Genomic DNA, 16419 nt, shown 5'->3' with positions numbered 1-16419 from the left:
AACAAACCAAGTATGGACCACGATGCTTCTATTATGCATCTTCACATTTCCAATTGTCCTTAACCCAGTCCAGAATCAAATTAGTCAGAGTGCTTGATGGCATGTAAACGTCACTATCTTGTGAGAAATCAACATCGAGGCTTGCGAATTTGGCTGCCAGAGCCACATAGGGTTCAATGAAATCAATATACACAAGATCGACTGTTTTCGGATGAGTAGAAGCCTCTGGAGGGATAAGAGCTTGTATGCAGTTAGGAACGCGATAAAATGAGATTGGTGAATGAACTGTGTCGTCACCATCTAGACCCCCATCATCCAATGTGGTGTAGCCAGGGAAGACTTCATATTGAGAAAGGGCGCTGAGGGGAAATCTGGTTTGATCAGTAAGAAAGCGAGCAGGCATGGCATTGGCTTTGATAGCTCTATCGCGTGTAAATGCTGATTGCTCCGGAGGCGCAAGAGTCCATGGAAGATTACTCGACTGGCCCATAAGCCCAGTTAGAATCTGTGGCTGTTTGTTGAGAACTTCCACAACCGACTGCGCTTTGTCGTAAGGGATATCCTTAATGTAGCGGAATCCGCTGGTAAAAGGAGAGACAATAAACGTCGTGTCTTGCGTAAAAGGGCCCTTGAAAATATCAAAGCGGATGGCTCCGGTGTTGACAACGACCAGCGCTGATTTTCCGGTACGGGACTGGTCTCGTACTTGATCCGGGAGAACCTCCTTCTCAAGCCATGTATAAACACTGTCCTCGGAAGGATATTTGACTCTGCTCATCCAGAGGTCTCGAGGTGCGCATCCATGGATCTTATCCAAGTAGAGAGCGGTTCTGGACTCCTGAATAAGAAGAGACACATTTCGACCATGCTCTGTGGGGAATGACTCCCGATCAAGGCCGGTGTGGTGCTGGAACGAGAAAAGATTATTGTCAATATAGCGTCGGAAGAATTTGGGAGATGTCATTGCAGGTTTTATCCGGTTCTTGCTGGTGGACAAGCCGTCGATTGACATGAAACCAATAGTTTCCATGAAGCGACCACTGGCTAGAGCATAAGCTCTGGAATCATAACGAGCATAGTCGCGAATGTGGAAATGACCGCCAAAGAATTGTATGGGTACATCCCACCGAATCTTCCTAATCTCTTTGAAAACGGCCGAGAACTCTTTTGAATGAACTGGAACGTGACCGATCACCAGGAAAAGATCTACCTCTGCGTCTCGAATGGCTTCCTGAAACCAGCTGGTTTTAATGGTATCCTCCACTGTATAGACAATCGTATTGTTATAGTTCTTGGTGAAGTCAAAGAGAAAACCGAAGGCGATGATACGAATACCTTGCATCTCTGTGGTAAACTTCTTGAATCGAGGAGCTAATGGGACCAACTCTTTGGTGCTAGGATGGAGAATGTCGATATTAGACGCTAGGTAGTTTCCGCGAAAGTTGGGTACAGTCGTGTAGAACTCAGTTTCAGAACTGTTTTGCTTGTATAGCTCATGATTTCCAGAGGACATTAGATCAATATGCTGTTGACGTAAAATATCGGAGACGTAGACCCCCTTGGGCTCCGATGAATCATATAGCCCATTTCCCTCAACTCTATCGCCCGTATCAATAACTAGTAAATCAGTTCCCTCTGCGTGTGCCTTTTCCCGCATCCGGGTTGTGAAGGAGACGTAGTCTCCCCAATCAGCTCCATAGGAAGCCCTTTTAAGGATCAGCATCAGCATCAACGAGTTTCATTAACGACGCATAGAGCGGCAGAGCCATACTCCTGTAAGTGACCAGCCAACCATCCATGAGTATCTGTAGTATGCAAGAAGTTGAGCTGACCCCATTTGAGGTCGCGGATAGGTGCAGGGATGGGATCTGGAGCCGATGGCTGAACAGCCAGAGAGGATGATGGCAGGAACAGAAGGAAAGCAAAGTAGCGAAGAGCATCCATTACTCCCGTGCCCTACACCCTTCCCTGGAAAAATTACGGAATGAAACAATCGGAGCTATCGCATGGAAGCCCCTTTGGTCTTGTCTTCGGCGGTGATGCCGATGGCTTATAGATAGATAGGTAGTAAGTAGATAGTCCGTTGTATGGATAAACAATGATACGGAAGGAGGTGCCGGTGAGGACAACAGCTTAGTCATCGCCAGCCCAACAGTCTCGAAGCTCTCATCAAAATCCAAAAAACCTATCGACGGCCAGGTCCGACACGGAGTTAGGAGGTCTTTGGACTGTTTTCTTTCTGTGATTCTTCATCATCTTATCCTCTATAATTCGTTGCGGAACCTCTCCAGAGTCTCTCTTTGACTATCCTTTTTAGATTCCTATCCCCATCACCGCAATGGCTTCTCCACGACTCTTCCGCCCAGCAGCTCGTCTGCTCTCGTCGCGATTCTCCGCTGCACCTCTCCGCTCTTCTTTCCAGAAATCCGCCTGTGCCCCCTCGATCTTACGCGCTCGGGGATATGCTTCGGAAGGCGGTACCAAGGAGGTCACTGTTAGAGATGCACTGAACGAAGCCCTTGCTGAGGAGCTGGAGAGCAACCCCAAGACTTTCATTATGGGTGAGGAGGTTGCACAATACAACGGAGCGTATGTCACTGTCCCATAGTTGTTGATTTCTTCCATATCATCAGAGTCGCTAGACATCGTTTAATTGATCGCTCCCTTGGCTGACTCTCTTGCCATCTTACAGATACAAGGTGACCAGAGGTCTCCTTGATCGTTTCGGTCCCAAGAGAGTTATCGACACCCCAATCACAGAGGCTGGCTTCTGCGGTTTGGCCGTTGGTGCTGCTCTTGCTGGCTTGCATCCCATCGTAAGTCATCATCTCTGCATGGAATTCTCGGTAGATAAGACCTCAAAGACTGACATCTGCCTCACAATCCCAGTGCGAGTTCATGACATGGAACTTTGCCATGCAGGCCATCGATCATATCATCAACTCCGCCGCCAAGACGCATTACATGTCTGGCGGTATTCAGCCTTGCAACATCACCTTCCGTGGACCTAACGGATTCGCCGCCGGTGTCGCCGCCCAGCACTCTCAGGACTTTTCGGCCTGGTATGGCAGCATTCCCGGATTGAAGGTTGTTGCTCCTTGGAGCGCAGAGGATGCGAAGGGTTTGCTTAAGGCTGCCATTCGTGATCCTAACCCCGTCGTGGTTTTAGAGAATGAGTAAGTGCCGCTAAAGATGGTCTGGGTGCAATAGAATCTTGGTTCGCTGACCTATTCTTAGGCTTTTGTATGGTCAAGCCTTCCCCATGAGCGAGGCCGCTCAGAAGGATGACTTCGTCCTGCCCATCGGCAAGGCTAAGATTGAGCGTCCCGGAAAGGACCTGACAATCGTCTCTCTTTCCCGGTGCGTTGGACTGTCGCTCAATGCTGCCGCTGAGCTGAAGCAGAAGTATGGCGTCGAGGCTGAGGTCATCAACCTGCGCTCTGTGAAGCCACTTGATGTTGAGACTATCATTCAGTCTCTCAAGAAGACGGGCCGCCTGATGTGCGTCGAATCTGGCTTCCCCATGTTCGGTGTTTCATCTGAGATTCTCGCCCTGTCTATGGAGTACGGCTTTGATTACCTCACCGCTCCTGCTGTCCGTGTCACTGGCGCTGAGGTGCCCACACCTTACGCTGTTGGCCTCGAACAACTCAGCTTCCCTCAAGAAGATACCGTCGTTAGCCAGGCCGCCAAGCTTCTGCGACTATGAAGTATAAGCGGTGATGTGTAGGATTTTCAAGAGATCGAAGTATTAAAATCATGCGTCTAGTACCCTTTTTTGTTGCAGGCATTGTCATTGCTCCTTAGTCTGCGTAACCATATTTTGAATCTGTACAATTACAATTGGAGAATCGATTCCATCTTTCCACTACTTCGGTAACGAAGGTCATCTGCCCTGCTATTGATCTGTCTGTTCGCTCTCCGATTCCGCAAAAGCTGAGAAGAAAAATGGGAAGAACCGTAATATCCATAGTCCAGAAGTATTGGATGCGGACTATATCGGGCGATTCAGCTGAGTTCATATCAATAATGGCGCTGCTCTGCCATGTCTGTCAATGAAATAGAAAGATCAGATGGCCTCAACGCCTTCTGAAATAGTAAAAACCTCAAAACGCCAGAGAAGAAAGAAAGAAAAGAAAGAAAGTCTACTTTCTTGACGGAGTAGCCACCGCAACCCTTATACCGCTGCAAGCCCGTGTCTAAAGCCCAAACACATTGATGAACACTCTGTTGGTTTTCTGGGGTCATAGTAACCCGCGCCGATACTGTCATCCGTGTACTCATCCTCCGTATCGGTCTCCGCGAGCTCATTCTGACCAAGTGTATCTTTGGAGGGTTTGTTCTGGATGGGTTCACTCAACTCCGAAGTTTCGTCCGCATCATCATCCCCTAGCACGTTCTTCCTGGTTGATATTGAAGCAGCAACCGGTCCTTTGACCGTGGTGAAGGAGCTCTTGAACCCCCCCTTCTTGAAGCCTCCCCCTCCCCGACTGCTGGTCACTGCACCCCCACCGCTCGCCCCGGTGGACATCCCATCCCCGATAACTCTCAACCCTGCCTCTGCATCCGCTTTTCTCTCGGCCCTTCTTGCCTTCTCCGCAGCATTTGGATCTCGCGACAATTGTTTCAGATCTTGCAGGCGCTTGCGGTGTTGATGATCGTAGGAAGAGATATGTGCTTCGTATTCCGGGTGGCGAGAGTAGGACTTATTGCAGAGAGTACATGTGAAAGAGCTTAGCGCAGAGCGGGCAGATTCGGTCTGAAGTAAGCCCAGGAGGTTAGTGAGTGATCATATATGGGATGTCTTCTCAATGGAGCAGCACAAGTGCCTTAGGCGTGGTAGTACCTTTGGGGCCGGGTTCGTGAGTCCTCGCTGTGTGGCACCAGATAGCACAAGCCGACAGTCAGTAACAGCATCATAACCAGCAAGTAGACATAATTGACGGATGTATCAAGACATGGAAAGCCATCTTGCAGTCTGACAAGAATAAGACTTCTGGGTGAAACATACAGGTGCCATTGCAATCTGAAACTCGGAATGGCGCGAAGAGAGTGGTTTATCTGAGCATCCAGGTCATGGAAAAGATTCACGATATGACTGAAATGGTTGGAGCTTGGAAAGACTATGTCCTTAGAGAAGTGCAATATCTGTTTATTATTTCGTATTGACTGTCATACCCAACTTCTTTCGACTGCGTCTGTGACACCCGAAGAGATTCTATGATAGCGATAACGATAACTAACTACAGAGTACTAGTTAGCGAAATGGAGAACAATAATTTGGAGGTGGATTCAGTCAACAGGAACAGATCAAGCAGACAGCCAATCAGAGTACTTGAATAACAAGCAGGCACTCTTGGGAAAAGCAAAGCAGAAAACCCAAGGCACTGCAATAATTACTAGGTAGTCATCTAGTTCGATACTACTTCTCAAGTTGCCGTGCGCATTATTACTACTGTCCCAGCACAGGCTTGCACCTCTTGCAAACCCATGGGTTCGAGTCTAGAGTTCTTGACGAGACTGATGATGCTATGAACAGATGACTTTTTTTTTCTTGATATATTGCTTGTTGTTTCCAATTCTTCTTGTACACAATGCAGGCTCCCGAGGACCTCCCGGTGTTAAAAGCCGATGACGTTGATTCTCGATCCCTGATCTCCATGCAGGAGTTGGATCCTTCTCCGGTTCATGAAGAAGGCTGTGATCTCGAGAGCGGCGACTACTTTTCTAGAGGTCAGGATGTGCCGCCAACCCAGGGCGGGTTATCCAACATCAACCTGGGCCTCCGCGGCCACAACTGGGATTCTTGGTGTACGTTTCCCAGAAAGAAGAACAAAACAAACTTTGAATGAATCGCAAGCTGATGCTCCGATTCTTCATGATTACCAGTATCCGCGCTACAGAAATACTCGACGTATCCCCCAACATTGTTCTTTGCATTGCACTTTGCGAACACCTCGCTCATTCCGTTGATCACACGCTCCGTGCCTGATAGCGAGAACTATTTACTTCTTACAAGACCTTTGTATCAGTCTCCATCCCTCGAACATGCCGTCCTTACCCTTCCTATCCTGGCCCATGTCGCTTCTGGAATTGTCCTGCGAAACATCCGCTCCTCTCGCCGGGCACGCCTCTACGGGGTGGAGACCAGGTCCCAGAGGTATACGCTCGCATTCTGGCCCCGAATGAGCTTACAAGCGCGATTGGGGTATCTCCTTATCCCACTGCTGGGTGCTCACGTCTTGGTCAACCGCGTCGTGCCGTTGGTGGTTGATGGTGGAAGTTCCGGAGTCGGGTTAGGGTATGTTGCTCATGGGTTTGCACGAAGCCCGGGTTTTTGGAACATTTACTATCTGGTCTTTGTCACTGCTGGAGTGTGGCATTTCGTTGGAGGATGGGCCAATTGGATGGGATGGAGAGTCACCACAGCTCGGAAGGAACGAGGACACAAGAAGGGCTCCCTTGAGGGGTATCTGGGCCACAGAGATAGCGAGCAACGGGCGAAAAGACAGAGGAAGATATGGTGGGTTGTCAACGGAATTGCCGCAGTAGGAGCATCTTTCTGGCTCGCAGGGGCATTGGGAGTGATCGGATTGGGAGGCCGGGGTTCTGGCTGGGAGGGTAGCAGTTGGGATGGAATGTATAGCCAAGTTCCAGTCATCGGGGCCTGGCTTTGAGACGCGCGTGTACTGTGGACTTTCGGCGGGCCTGTAAAATACTAGAGACCATACCTCATCATAATTATATATATCGCATGAATGTGTGTGTGCAAGCAAGTGGGCGCAAATATGTTGTATATCGGAAACACTTTTATCTGAGTATCTGGTCCGTGCGTTTCATCCGTTTTTTTTTTTTTTTTTTTTTGTTCCCTCCGATACAATAATCGGAAGCCTCTTTCCAGCTCACAGGGGACGGAATTGTCAATGGATGAGAGAGACATTCTGCTCGTCTGAAGCCGATGCGGACGACAACTCTCGCACGTTCTCAGCGCCTGGCAATTATCTGGCTATCTCCTGGAAGTCGGAGACCCGGTTTTCTTGTCCATCCTCTACCCACGAACGCATACACAGTGCCCCACCGTCGCTTGGACACACTTTTGTCGCGATATCATATTTCAACCATGGCAGAGAAACCAATCCAGGCCGATGTTCCCGATTGTCTGGTGCAACATGACGGCAAGGAGTACAAGGCTGTGAGAGAAGGGCGGGCTTCTATCCTGAACCCACCTGCCCAGGCCGCGGCTTCCAAAGGTACAAAGAAGGACCTCAGACCTGAAGATGAATCACAATCTGTCTTCTACAACCCCATCCAGCAGTTCAACCGAGATCTCAGTGTATTGGCAATCAAGGCGTATGGAGAGCATTTGCTTGCGCTCAAGAAGCTGAAGGCCGAGAAGAAGCGAAGTGGCGTGGGCAGGGGAAAGAAGCGGAAGAGAGATGATGAGGCTGGCACAGAACAACCAGCAACTTCAGAGGAACTTCCTGGCGCAAACGGGAACTCTACAGCTTCTGCACCACACCCAGAGCAGAGTGTCATTCCCTTCACAATTTTGGACGCTCTCTCCGCTACAGGTTTGCGGGCCCTGCGATATGCGTCAGAGATACCCTTCGTTACTTGTGTGGTCGCAAATGACCTCTCGAGCTCTGCCATTCAGTCGATGAAGACGAACATCGAGTACAACGACCTTGGAAAACTCATTCGACCGAATCTAGGAGATGCACGTGCTTACATGTACAGCATTCTCAACCAGACGAGTACGCCCGGCAGTGGAACGCACACCAGCAAGTTTGATGTCATTGATCTGGACCCCTATGGCACCGCTGCGTCGTTCATGGATGCCGCTGTCCAGGCTGTCAAGGATGGGGGGTTGCTGTGTGTCACCTGCACAGATGCGGGCGTTTGGGCGTCGAATGGCTATCCGGAGAAAGCGTATGCTCTTTACGGGGGTGTTCCTATCAAGGGATCGCATTCTCACGAGGGCGGGCTGCGCCTTATTCTCCACGCGCTGGCCACCTCCGCTGCGAAATATGGGCTTGCAATTGAACCCCTGCTTTCGTTATCGATTGATTTCTATGCTCGCGTTTTTGTTCGAGTTCACCGATCCCCCGCTGAGGTCAAGTTCACCTCAGGCAACACGATGGTAGTTTACAACTGCGATTCTGGTTGCGGGGCGTGGTCAACGCAACCCTTGACCCAAACCAAGCAAAGACTGGATAAGAAGGGAAATCCTTTCTACCACTACGGGTTCGCTCAAGGGCCTATTGCGAACGCACATTGCGAGCACTGCGGCTTCAAGACCCATGTGGGAGGACCCATGTGGGCCGGGCCGCTTCATAATCCTCATTTCATTCAAAAAATCCTCGACATGCTTCCCAGCGCAGATAGAGAGATTTATCAAACGGTGGATCGGATTGAAGGTATGCTCACTACAGCGCTTGAAGAGGATCTGTTTTTGGACTCTCGTCCAGGCGCTGCCGTAGAGGGCACAAGCGATGATGATGATGGGAAGGCCTCCGGAGATGCGACATCGCCCGCATATTCGGCCATTATTCCCCGATCGGACCCGGCCGCTCGCGACCCGTTCCCATTCTATTTTACCCTCAGCTCATTGGCAAAGGTCCTACACACATCCACCATATCCGTTGATGCATTCCGCGGAGCTCTCCGACACCTGGGCTATCGGTCAACGCGCAGTCATACGAAGCCCAATACTATCCGCACGGATGCTCCCTGGGAGGTAATTTGGGAGGTTATGAGGGAATGGGCGAGGCAGAAAGCCCCTATCAAAGAAGGCGCACTCCGCCCGGGCACTCCTGGAGCGGCGATTATGGCAAAGAGCCGAGAAAATCTTCACGGACACAAGGGAGACGATCGCTTAGATATTTTGAAGAGAGAAATTGCGTCTGCTACGGAAAATAGCCAGGATGTTGCCGACTTAGTGACAAAGATCGAAGCTGCGCTGTATCGGGCCAAGTGCAGACAGACAGCAGAGTCGGGCCCATCCGTATCTGATCCCCTGAGCACGGAGCCACGTGAGCCACATGCGCCTGCCAAAGAGAAAGGTCAAGGTGAAGCCCCTCAGACTTCACGAGTTATTCCAGCGGCCAAGCAGGATCTCAGCACATTGGAGGTTGTCTTCGATGAGGCGCTGGGCAGAGAAGCATCCCTTGCTCAGACCAAGAAGCGGCTTGTCCGATATCAGATCAACCCGCGGGCCAATTGGGGCCCTCTCAATCGAGCCTCCGGGTGAGGGATGTTTCAAGTCATGGGTCATGTATGTGCTGTATTATCCTCGAGCAACTCTGTCAAGTATGAATTGAAAGTCTGGTCAAACTCGATCATCCGAGTTTTGTCATTCCATTAAAATCCAAGAGCCAACCGTTTCAGAAAACCCCTTCTATTGCGTTTTCAACGAGCCCAGATCTCTTACGCCGCAAGTCGTAAGGCACCAGACTGAAATTTCCAGATTTGGAGACCAGATAGAACTGTATGTGAAGGCCAATGGAATAGATCTACCTGATATGGAGTGAGGTCTCCGTAAGTTTGACAGACCTCGCATTCGGCTCCGTAGCTTGTCCCTCCTCTCTTGTTGGAATCGTGATGGTGCTTGCAAAGAAACAGCGAGTATCACCCTTCGAGCTCTCGGTAGAAAGCACTACAGTCAGTCAATGAAAATTGTAGAGACCGTAAGGGTACTCACAATTACTACAATTCTACAATATTGCACGTGGATCAGGCCCGGAGCATCAGATGCTAGATAGATTGAACTCACGGCGAAATAAGACGACCTGAAGCAATGGCTAATCGTTGAATTGCGATGCCGCCCTCTATCAGGCTTCGGATGTGTGGAATTGTTGAACATTCAGCTGTTGGTAGAATGTATAGGACGTCAAGATCTTTGAATTTCAAAGCGAATTATATTTCACTAATCTAAGTACAGAAGATTTCCAGTACACCAGTAATCTATATCACGAAATAGTAAGAAAGTATCACCGTATGAACCCCGTGGAACCATTAGAACTTCGAAACAGCAACCGCCACAGCTTGAGAATCACTGTGGCTGATGCTGACACTCACTTGTTTCACACCAGCTTGCTTGGCAGCCTCGGCCGCAGCACCGTGAAGCTACAAGTGGTTAGCTGAGAACTCATCGCGAAATGTCATGACGCTGGAACAAACTTACATTGACCACAGGAGCACCATGGGCATCGGTCAAGATCTCAATGTCTTTCAGGGGGGCGCCGGCACCCTTGCTGGACACACCCAAGGACTTGAAAACAGCCTCCTTTGCGCTCCAACGTCCGGCGAAGGATGACCGGGGCGAGGGGGCCTTGCGACAATACTCCTGCTCGCTGACGGTGAAATTCCTTTCAATAAAGGTTTCGTTCTCGATGTTGACTGCATCGATATTTTCCACGTCGACACCGACCTTAGAATTCTCTTCGGCATGGGCTCTCGCGAGGGACTCAACCATCTGCTTGGTGCTCTGAGAATCTTGGTCACTCGCCTTGGGCGGCGCCGACGGGAATTTGAGCTCCGAGGTCTTCTTATCAACGGCTACGCGGTAGTCGGGATTCAGGAAGACTTTGCTTTGGATTTTATCTTCGTAAGGTGCCTTATTTTTAGCAACGAAGATGCTGTTGTTGATCAAGCCGTTATGGAAGAAACGGTAAGCCTTCTTCTGTCTCGCTTCGACCTTCGTCTTGTAGGCCTCGAACTGAGCCCGATCCAGGGTTGCATAGAGATACTTGGGGTGGATACCGATGACCTGGGCACCTTTCTGGCCGAAACCGAAAGACGTGACCGAAAATGCTTTGATGCCATCGGTCTGGATGCTGCGGCTGGGATAAACGATATAATCGAATTTCTCCATGACCTTATCCACGTTGTCTGCATTCCGGTTGCCAGGTACCAGACCACTGTCCAGAACCTGCAGACAACCGTTGAACATCCATGCGCCGGCGGCACCCTTGGGATGGCCGGTAAGGTACTTCTGGAAAATTCCCAGAAGGGCGTTGCCCTTCTGACGGCCCAGATGCTTCATCTGCTGGCAAATAACGTCGGACTCATTCTTGTCATTCGCAACTGTGGAAGTGCCGTGGAACGAAGCCACACCGACATCGTCGACCGTAAGACCCCAAGTGGCAAGTGCACCGCGGAGGGGCGCAATGCGAGAATCTTGCTTCCAGAAGTTATTACCCAGACTAAATTGGGCATCCTTCTCCTGTCGAATGGCCTCACGCTCAATGTGGCGGGCACGTTCCTGTGTGTATTCAGCCACCTCAGATGATTCAAGGCCTTGGGCCTTCATGGCTTCAATTTCTTCCTGGAGATACAGGAGCTCCGACTCATGCCATTCCTTGATCTGCTTCCTGCGCAGGTCCAGCTGTCGGCGACGATACTTGATGTCCAACAATGGCGACGGGTATTTGCCTGGGTTCTCTCGGGCAGTGGTCAGAACACCTTGGCCAGGAGCGGGGACCGAGCGACCGATCTTGTCTGTTGCGGTCGTAGTGAGGGCAATGACACCATAGATCGGCACACCCATATCCAGGGCAAGCTGCGCACTCATGATGAGCTGCATACCGCAACCCTGCGACTCCATGAACCCAGCACGCGTAGTAGTTGTGGGTCGGGACATTTCTTGTGGGGTACGACCGTGAGCAAATTCATCCTCTGCATTGCTGGTGGCCTTCATGTTCGCGAATTCATACGATCCTTCCTCTTGGAAGTCATCGAAACCACCAACAAAGCAGACACGGGCCTTGCCTTCCACGATCGTTTCATAACCAATGTCGACGGACTCCACAGCGGTAGCACAGGCTCCGACGGGTGTCTTGATTGGGCCAGTGGAGGAAAGAAGCAACATATTGACCCAAGCGCTCATTGTGTTGATGAAAGACTCCTGCAGGATATCCTTCTGGAGCGGTTTGTCAAGATAGCGATCCTTGTACATTCCTCGGAGGGCGTGGGTGCCACCGATACCTGAACCGATACAGTTACCAACTTCAGACAGGTGGACATATTTGTAGAACTCATAAGGATCGGTGACACCGGCCGACAGCATGGCTTCAGCCGTGCAAACAAGCACAAACAAGGTGACCGGATCAACCTGCTCAATGATGTCGTCAGGAATGCCGTATCGTTTTGCGTCCCATCCAGTGGGGATCTGACCGGCCACGAGGCGATCAAACTGCAGAGCCTTGGGAATCAGAAGGGTGGCTCCCTTCTTAAGACGAACAGTGAATTCCCCAGATTCAGGGAGCTCGAAAATTTCAACCTTATCGCCATGCTCGCGCTTGAACTCCTCCGCAGTTTCTCTGGAAGCTTCGAAAGGCTCGAGGTCCTCCTGGATGACAATCTCTTGAAGAAGTTGCTTCTTTTTCGGGTCATAGCCCTTGAAGAGCTCCGGCTCAATGAGTCGTATGCCAGAGTGCTCCAGAATATGCTTTTCGTATTTGGCTTTAATATCTTTGTCATCGACTGGCTCGCCAGACTTCGCGTCGACCCACCCAGAATAAGCCTTGCCCTTTAGAGGACCATTGTGGTGTTTGATCAGGCCCATGATCCAAGCCATCTCAACACAGCCCTCCAGTGAGAATTTGCCATAGGCTTCCATTTCCCAACGGGTGCGCGAGTTACCCCAGGGTCCAACTTCTGCAAAACCTGTCACAACCACCACCTTGTCGAGATTGACCATGCCCTTGAGAGACTCGTTCAGAGGCTTGACGTCGTTCTCCCAGTCAGGCAGAGTGGGGAACTGGAACTTGATGTTCGCACGGGGCTCTGCGATCACCTTCTTATAAAGTACTTCGCTGTCCTCCCCGTTGACAATCTTATTCTCAATCGCGGTTTCCTTGATCACCGCTTGACGAACATCACTGGTCTCCATGATGTCCGTTCGGAGCTTGGTCATAAGGCTCTTCAGATCTGGGATGAACTGGAGGCCACCGTTGAGATCAGCCCAGACAGGGTCAAGCTGGCAAAGGTTGACGACTGCGGGTGCCATGAGGCCAAGTAGATTGAATGCCATTTCTTGTTGCGAAAACGTGCGAACTCCAAGTTTCTCCACGCCTTCCGCGACCATATTGTTACCGCTCATCAAACCGGTGCCTCGAGTCCATCCGATGACGGCACCGCAGATGGTAAGATAGTTGCTCCAATTCTCCGAGTACCAGCGATTGAAGAGAGTCTCAAGGGCAAGCTTGGACTCGGAGTAGAGACCATCATTGCCGAATGTGCCGTGGTTAGGAGAAAGGGGAAGGATTACCTGGGCTGGCCGCGTCTCGAAGCCATGGCTCTGTTTCTGGCTCTTGATGCAACCCAGGAGTCGCAGCAAGTTGGTTAACATGATACGATGGGCAAGTTCAGACTTGGAGTCAATCGAGTCGATCTCCCGACCATTCTCTGGAATGGCCGCGAAGGGTACGACAAAGTCCAGATCCCAGCCGAGGCCCTTCTTCGTATCATAGATGTAGTCGACCAACGCTTCCACATCTTGCTTGCTGCCCTGGTTGAACGGCACCACGACGAGTTGCGAGCCGCGTGCACCATAACGGGCATACATAGCCTGGTAGTATTCAGTGACCTCCCGGGAGTACCGGCTTGTCGTGACAACCACCTTGGCACCGCCACTGATCAGACCTTGCAGAACCTCGGCTCCGATGGAGCCAGCACCAGCACCGGTCATCAGAACGTTCTTTCCCTGGAAGGTGAGACCCGACCGTGCAGCGGACTCGAGAACATCCAAATAGATACCTGTGAGCTTCTTGTTGTATTCCCAGCCATGCTCATGCTTCTTCTTAAGATGCAAAAAGGGTATCGTCTCCACTTTGCCAACTTGAGGGGCACCATTGCGCTTGACACCACCCCGGCCGGCTTTCTTGCCCTGACCACTCTCCTGTGGCATGATTTGGTTCTCGTTCATGCTCAGAGCACGAACGACGTCCTTGTAAAGCGCGTTGAACTGAAGTTGAGACGCTTTGGACATGCGATGTTGCTTGCGGATCAGCTTGTAGACACTCTTGAGATCGTTCTGCACCTTGGTCCGGTTGCTGTACTCTGAGATAGGACCACCGTCAGCCATCTGCTTGACGTAGTGCTCCAGCTTCCGAGCGCTTGCCCGAGGCTCTTCCTTGTACCCAATATTGCCTCGAGCATCGATGGTTGTCTGAGGGCCGGTGGGGACGGCGACATCTTTGTAAACCGGGGCGACTCCAAGGACTTCTTTGCAGTTCTCGATAAGTTGTTGACCGAGCTCCTTCGCCAGGTAATACGTCTCTCCGCGATCGGTGGGACAATTGTCGATATGGTATTGCATGAAGTCAAGGAGAAGCGGGTTGGAGCGGTTCATGATACGAATACACTGGCTGACGATTTCGCGATCGACAACCTTGAGTCTTCCGAAGATGATGTCGTAATACATGCTCAATGCATCCTGGCGAGCCCAGTTCCAAGACGAATCATAAACACGGGCCTTGAGGTGATCAAACGCTGGTTCAATGCCAGACGCGTAGAAGTCGCCATGTTCCGCCTGCCAGAGATCCAGCTGCGCTTGCAGAGCTTTCTCGGTTTCCTGAGAAGTGATGAAAGCCTTTTGACCAGCGCGTAGGTCCATCTTCAAGTAGCGCGCAATGATTTCAAGCTGCTGTTTGAAGAGTGCGCGTTGATCTTTGGTCAAAGCATCGATCGCGGCTGGATCCATAAGCATGCCGCCACCAGCAGCACCACTGTCGCCGCCAGCTGTGGGCGCCGAGAGACTAATGCCTGCACTGGCAGCATACTTGTTGGTCACGTCATCCAAATACGCCTTGGCATCCGCCTCAGATCCAATACGAGACGGGGGCTCCATTGTCAAGGCAAGCAGGAGAACGCCATCCTGTCTGCCCGACCCCAGACCCCACCTCGTCTCAAGATATTTACGAACAGCGGTAATGTTGAATCCTCCGGGCATCTTCGAAGAGACCAGACGAGCGATGAGAGATGACGACTGCTTGCCCAACTGGCCATTGAAGGTCGCCTGCATCGAGGCACCTAGCTCATCCAAGGGTGTATCCTCGGGCTTCTCTGGTGTAGATCCAAACTCCTTGCCCAAGTCTCCGAGAATCTCGTTCTGTAATGTAGATTTACCTGTTCAAACAAGGGATAATCAGCCCAAATGTTCTAGATTCTTCTTCTTAAAAGGCTGAGGAGTAGTAAGGGGCTCACCTCCGACCAAGTCTTTGATTGCTTTGCTAAGAGGGACATCCGACAAGCCTTTCTTCAACTTCTGTGCAACTAATGTCCTGAGAACGTCAACGGCAGTGATCGGGGCATCTTCGACGGCCGCAGCTGGGCCAGCACTCGGAGGAGGAGGAGCGGCAGTCGCAGCGGCAACAGGGGCTGAGGCTGAAGGAGTCGAAGCCGGAGTGCTGGCTACTGGTGCCTCGGCTTCCTCTTCGACAGGATCGACATCATAGTAGATTTCCTTTGCGTCCTTGTTGTAGCAGAGGATCTGTCGTTGCACCGAGGTGGCCGCGTCATATGCTTCATACTTGGATGCAAGCGTTCTCCGAGCCATTCCACCCAAGGTATCAGCAGGACCGATTTCCACAATCCGCTCTGTTCTCTTCTCTGCAAGAATCACATCTTGAGTTTCAATCCACCGCACTGGGGATGCAAACTGGTAAGCCAAAAGCTCCACCAGCAAGGTGTGTGCGAGTTCCTGTTCGATTTCAGGTCGCATGATTGAGGTTGTAGGTGTGTATCAACGACGATATGGGTTTTTGGGCGGTCGATGAACGAAAGTCTCCAAGTGCTGCCGGCACGGAGCTTTTCCAGAGGGGAGTGAAGTCGTCGTTTAGGGAGACTGTCCGAGGGGTACCACAAGTGACAGATGGAAGTGGAATCAAGAATGTCAATTAAAAAAAATAGTAACTGGAAATGAAGAAGAATAACAGGGTCAATGACCTGAAAGTAAAGATGATGAAGAAGTTAGCACAGTTCAATAGAAAATTGAGCTTCTATAGAGAGATCATGGCCTAATCCCCTCTATGTTTAGACTCTAATCTTCGATACAAGTGGGTGAAATTTTAAAGACGAAGGTGAGTGAACCTTTCAAAAAAATAAAAATAACCAACGGAGAGATGGAAACCCCCCCCAGCTCGAAACCACAAGCAGGTGGAGACGGTATGTTTCCTTAGCTTCCCCAAGCAGGCCAAAGGGAATAAAAAAAGTTGATCTTGAAATTTACAGGAATGGCCAACGGGTATAATAATAGGTAAGGTCGGGTATGAGCTATGAAGACCTTAATGAATGATGGGGAAAGGAATGGATGCCTCAGGTCTGAACCAGGTACACCAGTAGGATTACAATTGTTGGTCTACAGAGTAAGTCATATCCCACAAGTACATTCATCCATTTACTTCAGTATGAACATTG

At 50.6% G+C, this 16419-nt stretch overlaps 5 protein-coding genes across 5 annotated transcripts, besides 2 other annotated features; 2 read left to right on the top strand and 3 right to left on the bottom strand.

The window, feature by feature from the left end:
• Nucleotides 1-31: 31 nt before the first annotated feature.
• ACLA_060630 (metallophosphoesterase family protein) lies at nucleotides 32-1944 on the bottom strand (the record flags this gene model as incomplete). The annotated part of the gene is made up of 2 exons (XM_001273533.1): nucleotides 32-1706; nucleotides 1772-1944. The coding sequence occupies 2 exons, from the start codon at nucleotides 1942-1944 to the stop codon at nucleotides 32-34; spliced, it is 1848 nt and encodes a 615-aa protein (XP_001273534.1).
• Nucleotides 1945-2338: 394 nt separating this feature from the next.
• ACLA_060620 (pyruvate dehydrogenase (acetyl-transferring) subunit E1 beta) lies at nucleotides 2339-3709 on the top strand (the record flags this gene model as incomplete). The annotated part of the gene is made up of 4 exons (XM_001273532.1): nucleotides 2339-2589; nucleotides 2693-2816; nucleotides 2890-3176; nucleotides 3238-3709. The coding sequence occupies 4 exons, from the start codon at nucleotides 2339-2341 to the stop codon at nucleotides 3707-3709; spliced, it is 1134 nt and encodes a 377-aa protein (XP_001273533.1).
• Nucleotides 3710-4177: 468 nt separating this feature from the next.
• Nucleotides 4178-4531, bottom strand: ACLA_060610 (putative C2H2 finger domain protein; the record flags this gene model as incomplete). Its single annotated transcript, XM_001273531.1, has 1 exon — nucleotides 4178-4531. One exon carries the CDS (start codon nucleotides 4529-4531, stop codon nucleotides 4178-4180), a length of 354 nt encoding a protein of 117 aa, XP_001273532.1.
• Nucleotides 4454-4484: a microsatellite.
• A 1063-nt stretch (nucleotides 4532-5594) lies between the features above and the next one.
• ACLA_060600 (putative N2,N2-dimethylguanosine tRNA methyltransferase) lies at nucleotides 5595-9250 on the top strand (the record flags this gene model as incomplete). The annotated part of the gene is made up of 3 exons (XM_001273530.1): nucleotides 5595-5811; nucleotides 5890-6548; nucleotides 6989-9250. 3 exons carry the CDS (start codon nucleotides 5595-5597, stop codon nucleotides 9248-9250), a joined length of 3138 nt encoding a protein of 1045 aa, XP_001273531.1.
• Nucleotides 6844-6864: a microsatellite.
• Nucleotides 9251-10014: 764 nt separating the features above from the next.
• On the bottom strand, nucleotides 10015-15724 carry ACLA_060590 (trifunctional fatty acid synthase subunit FAS2; the record flags this gene model as incomplete). Its single annotated transcript, XM_001273529.1, has 3 exons — nucleotides 10015-10125; nucleotides 10184-15129; nucleotides 15208-15724. The coding sequence occupies 3 exons, from the start codon at nucleotides 15722-15724 to the stop codon at nucleotides 10015-10017; spliced, it is 5574 nt and encodes a 1857-aa protein (XP_001273530.1).
• Between the last annotated feature and the right edge of the window lie 695 nt (nucleotides 15725-16419).

Source organism: Aspergillus clavatus, genomic scaffold (genome assembly GCF_000002715.2).
Source record: "Aspergillus clavatus NRRL 1 1099423829796 genomic scaffold, whole genome shotgun sequence".
Classification (NCBI taxonomy): Eukaryota; Fungi; Ascomycota; class Eurotiomycetes; order Eurotiales; family Aspergillaceae; genus Aspergillus; species Aspergillus clavatus.
Note: the sequence above shows the minus strand (reverse complement) of the source record. Positions and strands in the feature narration are given on the sequence as shown.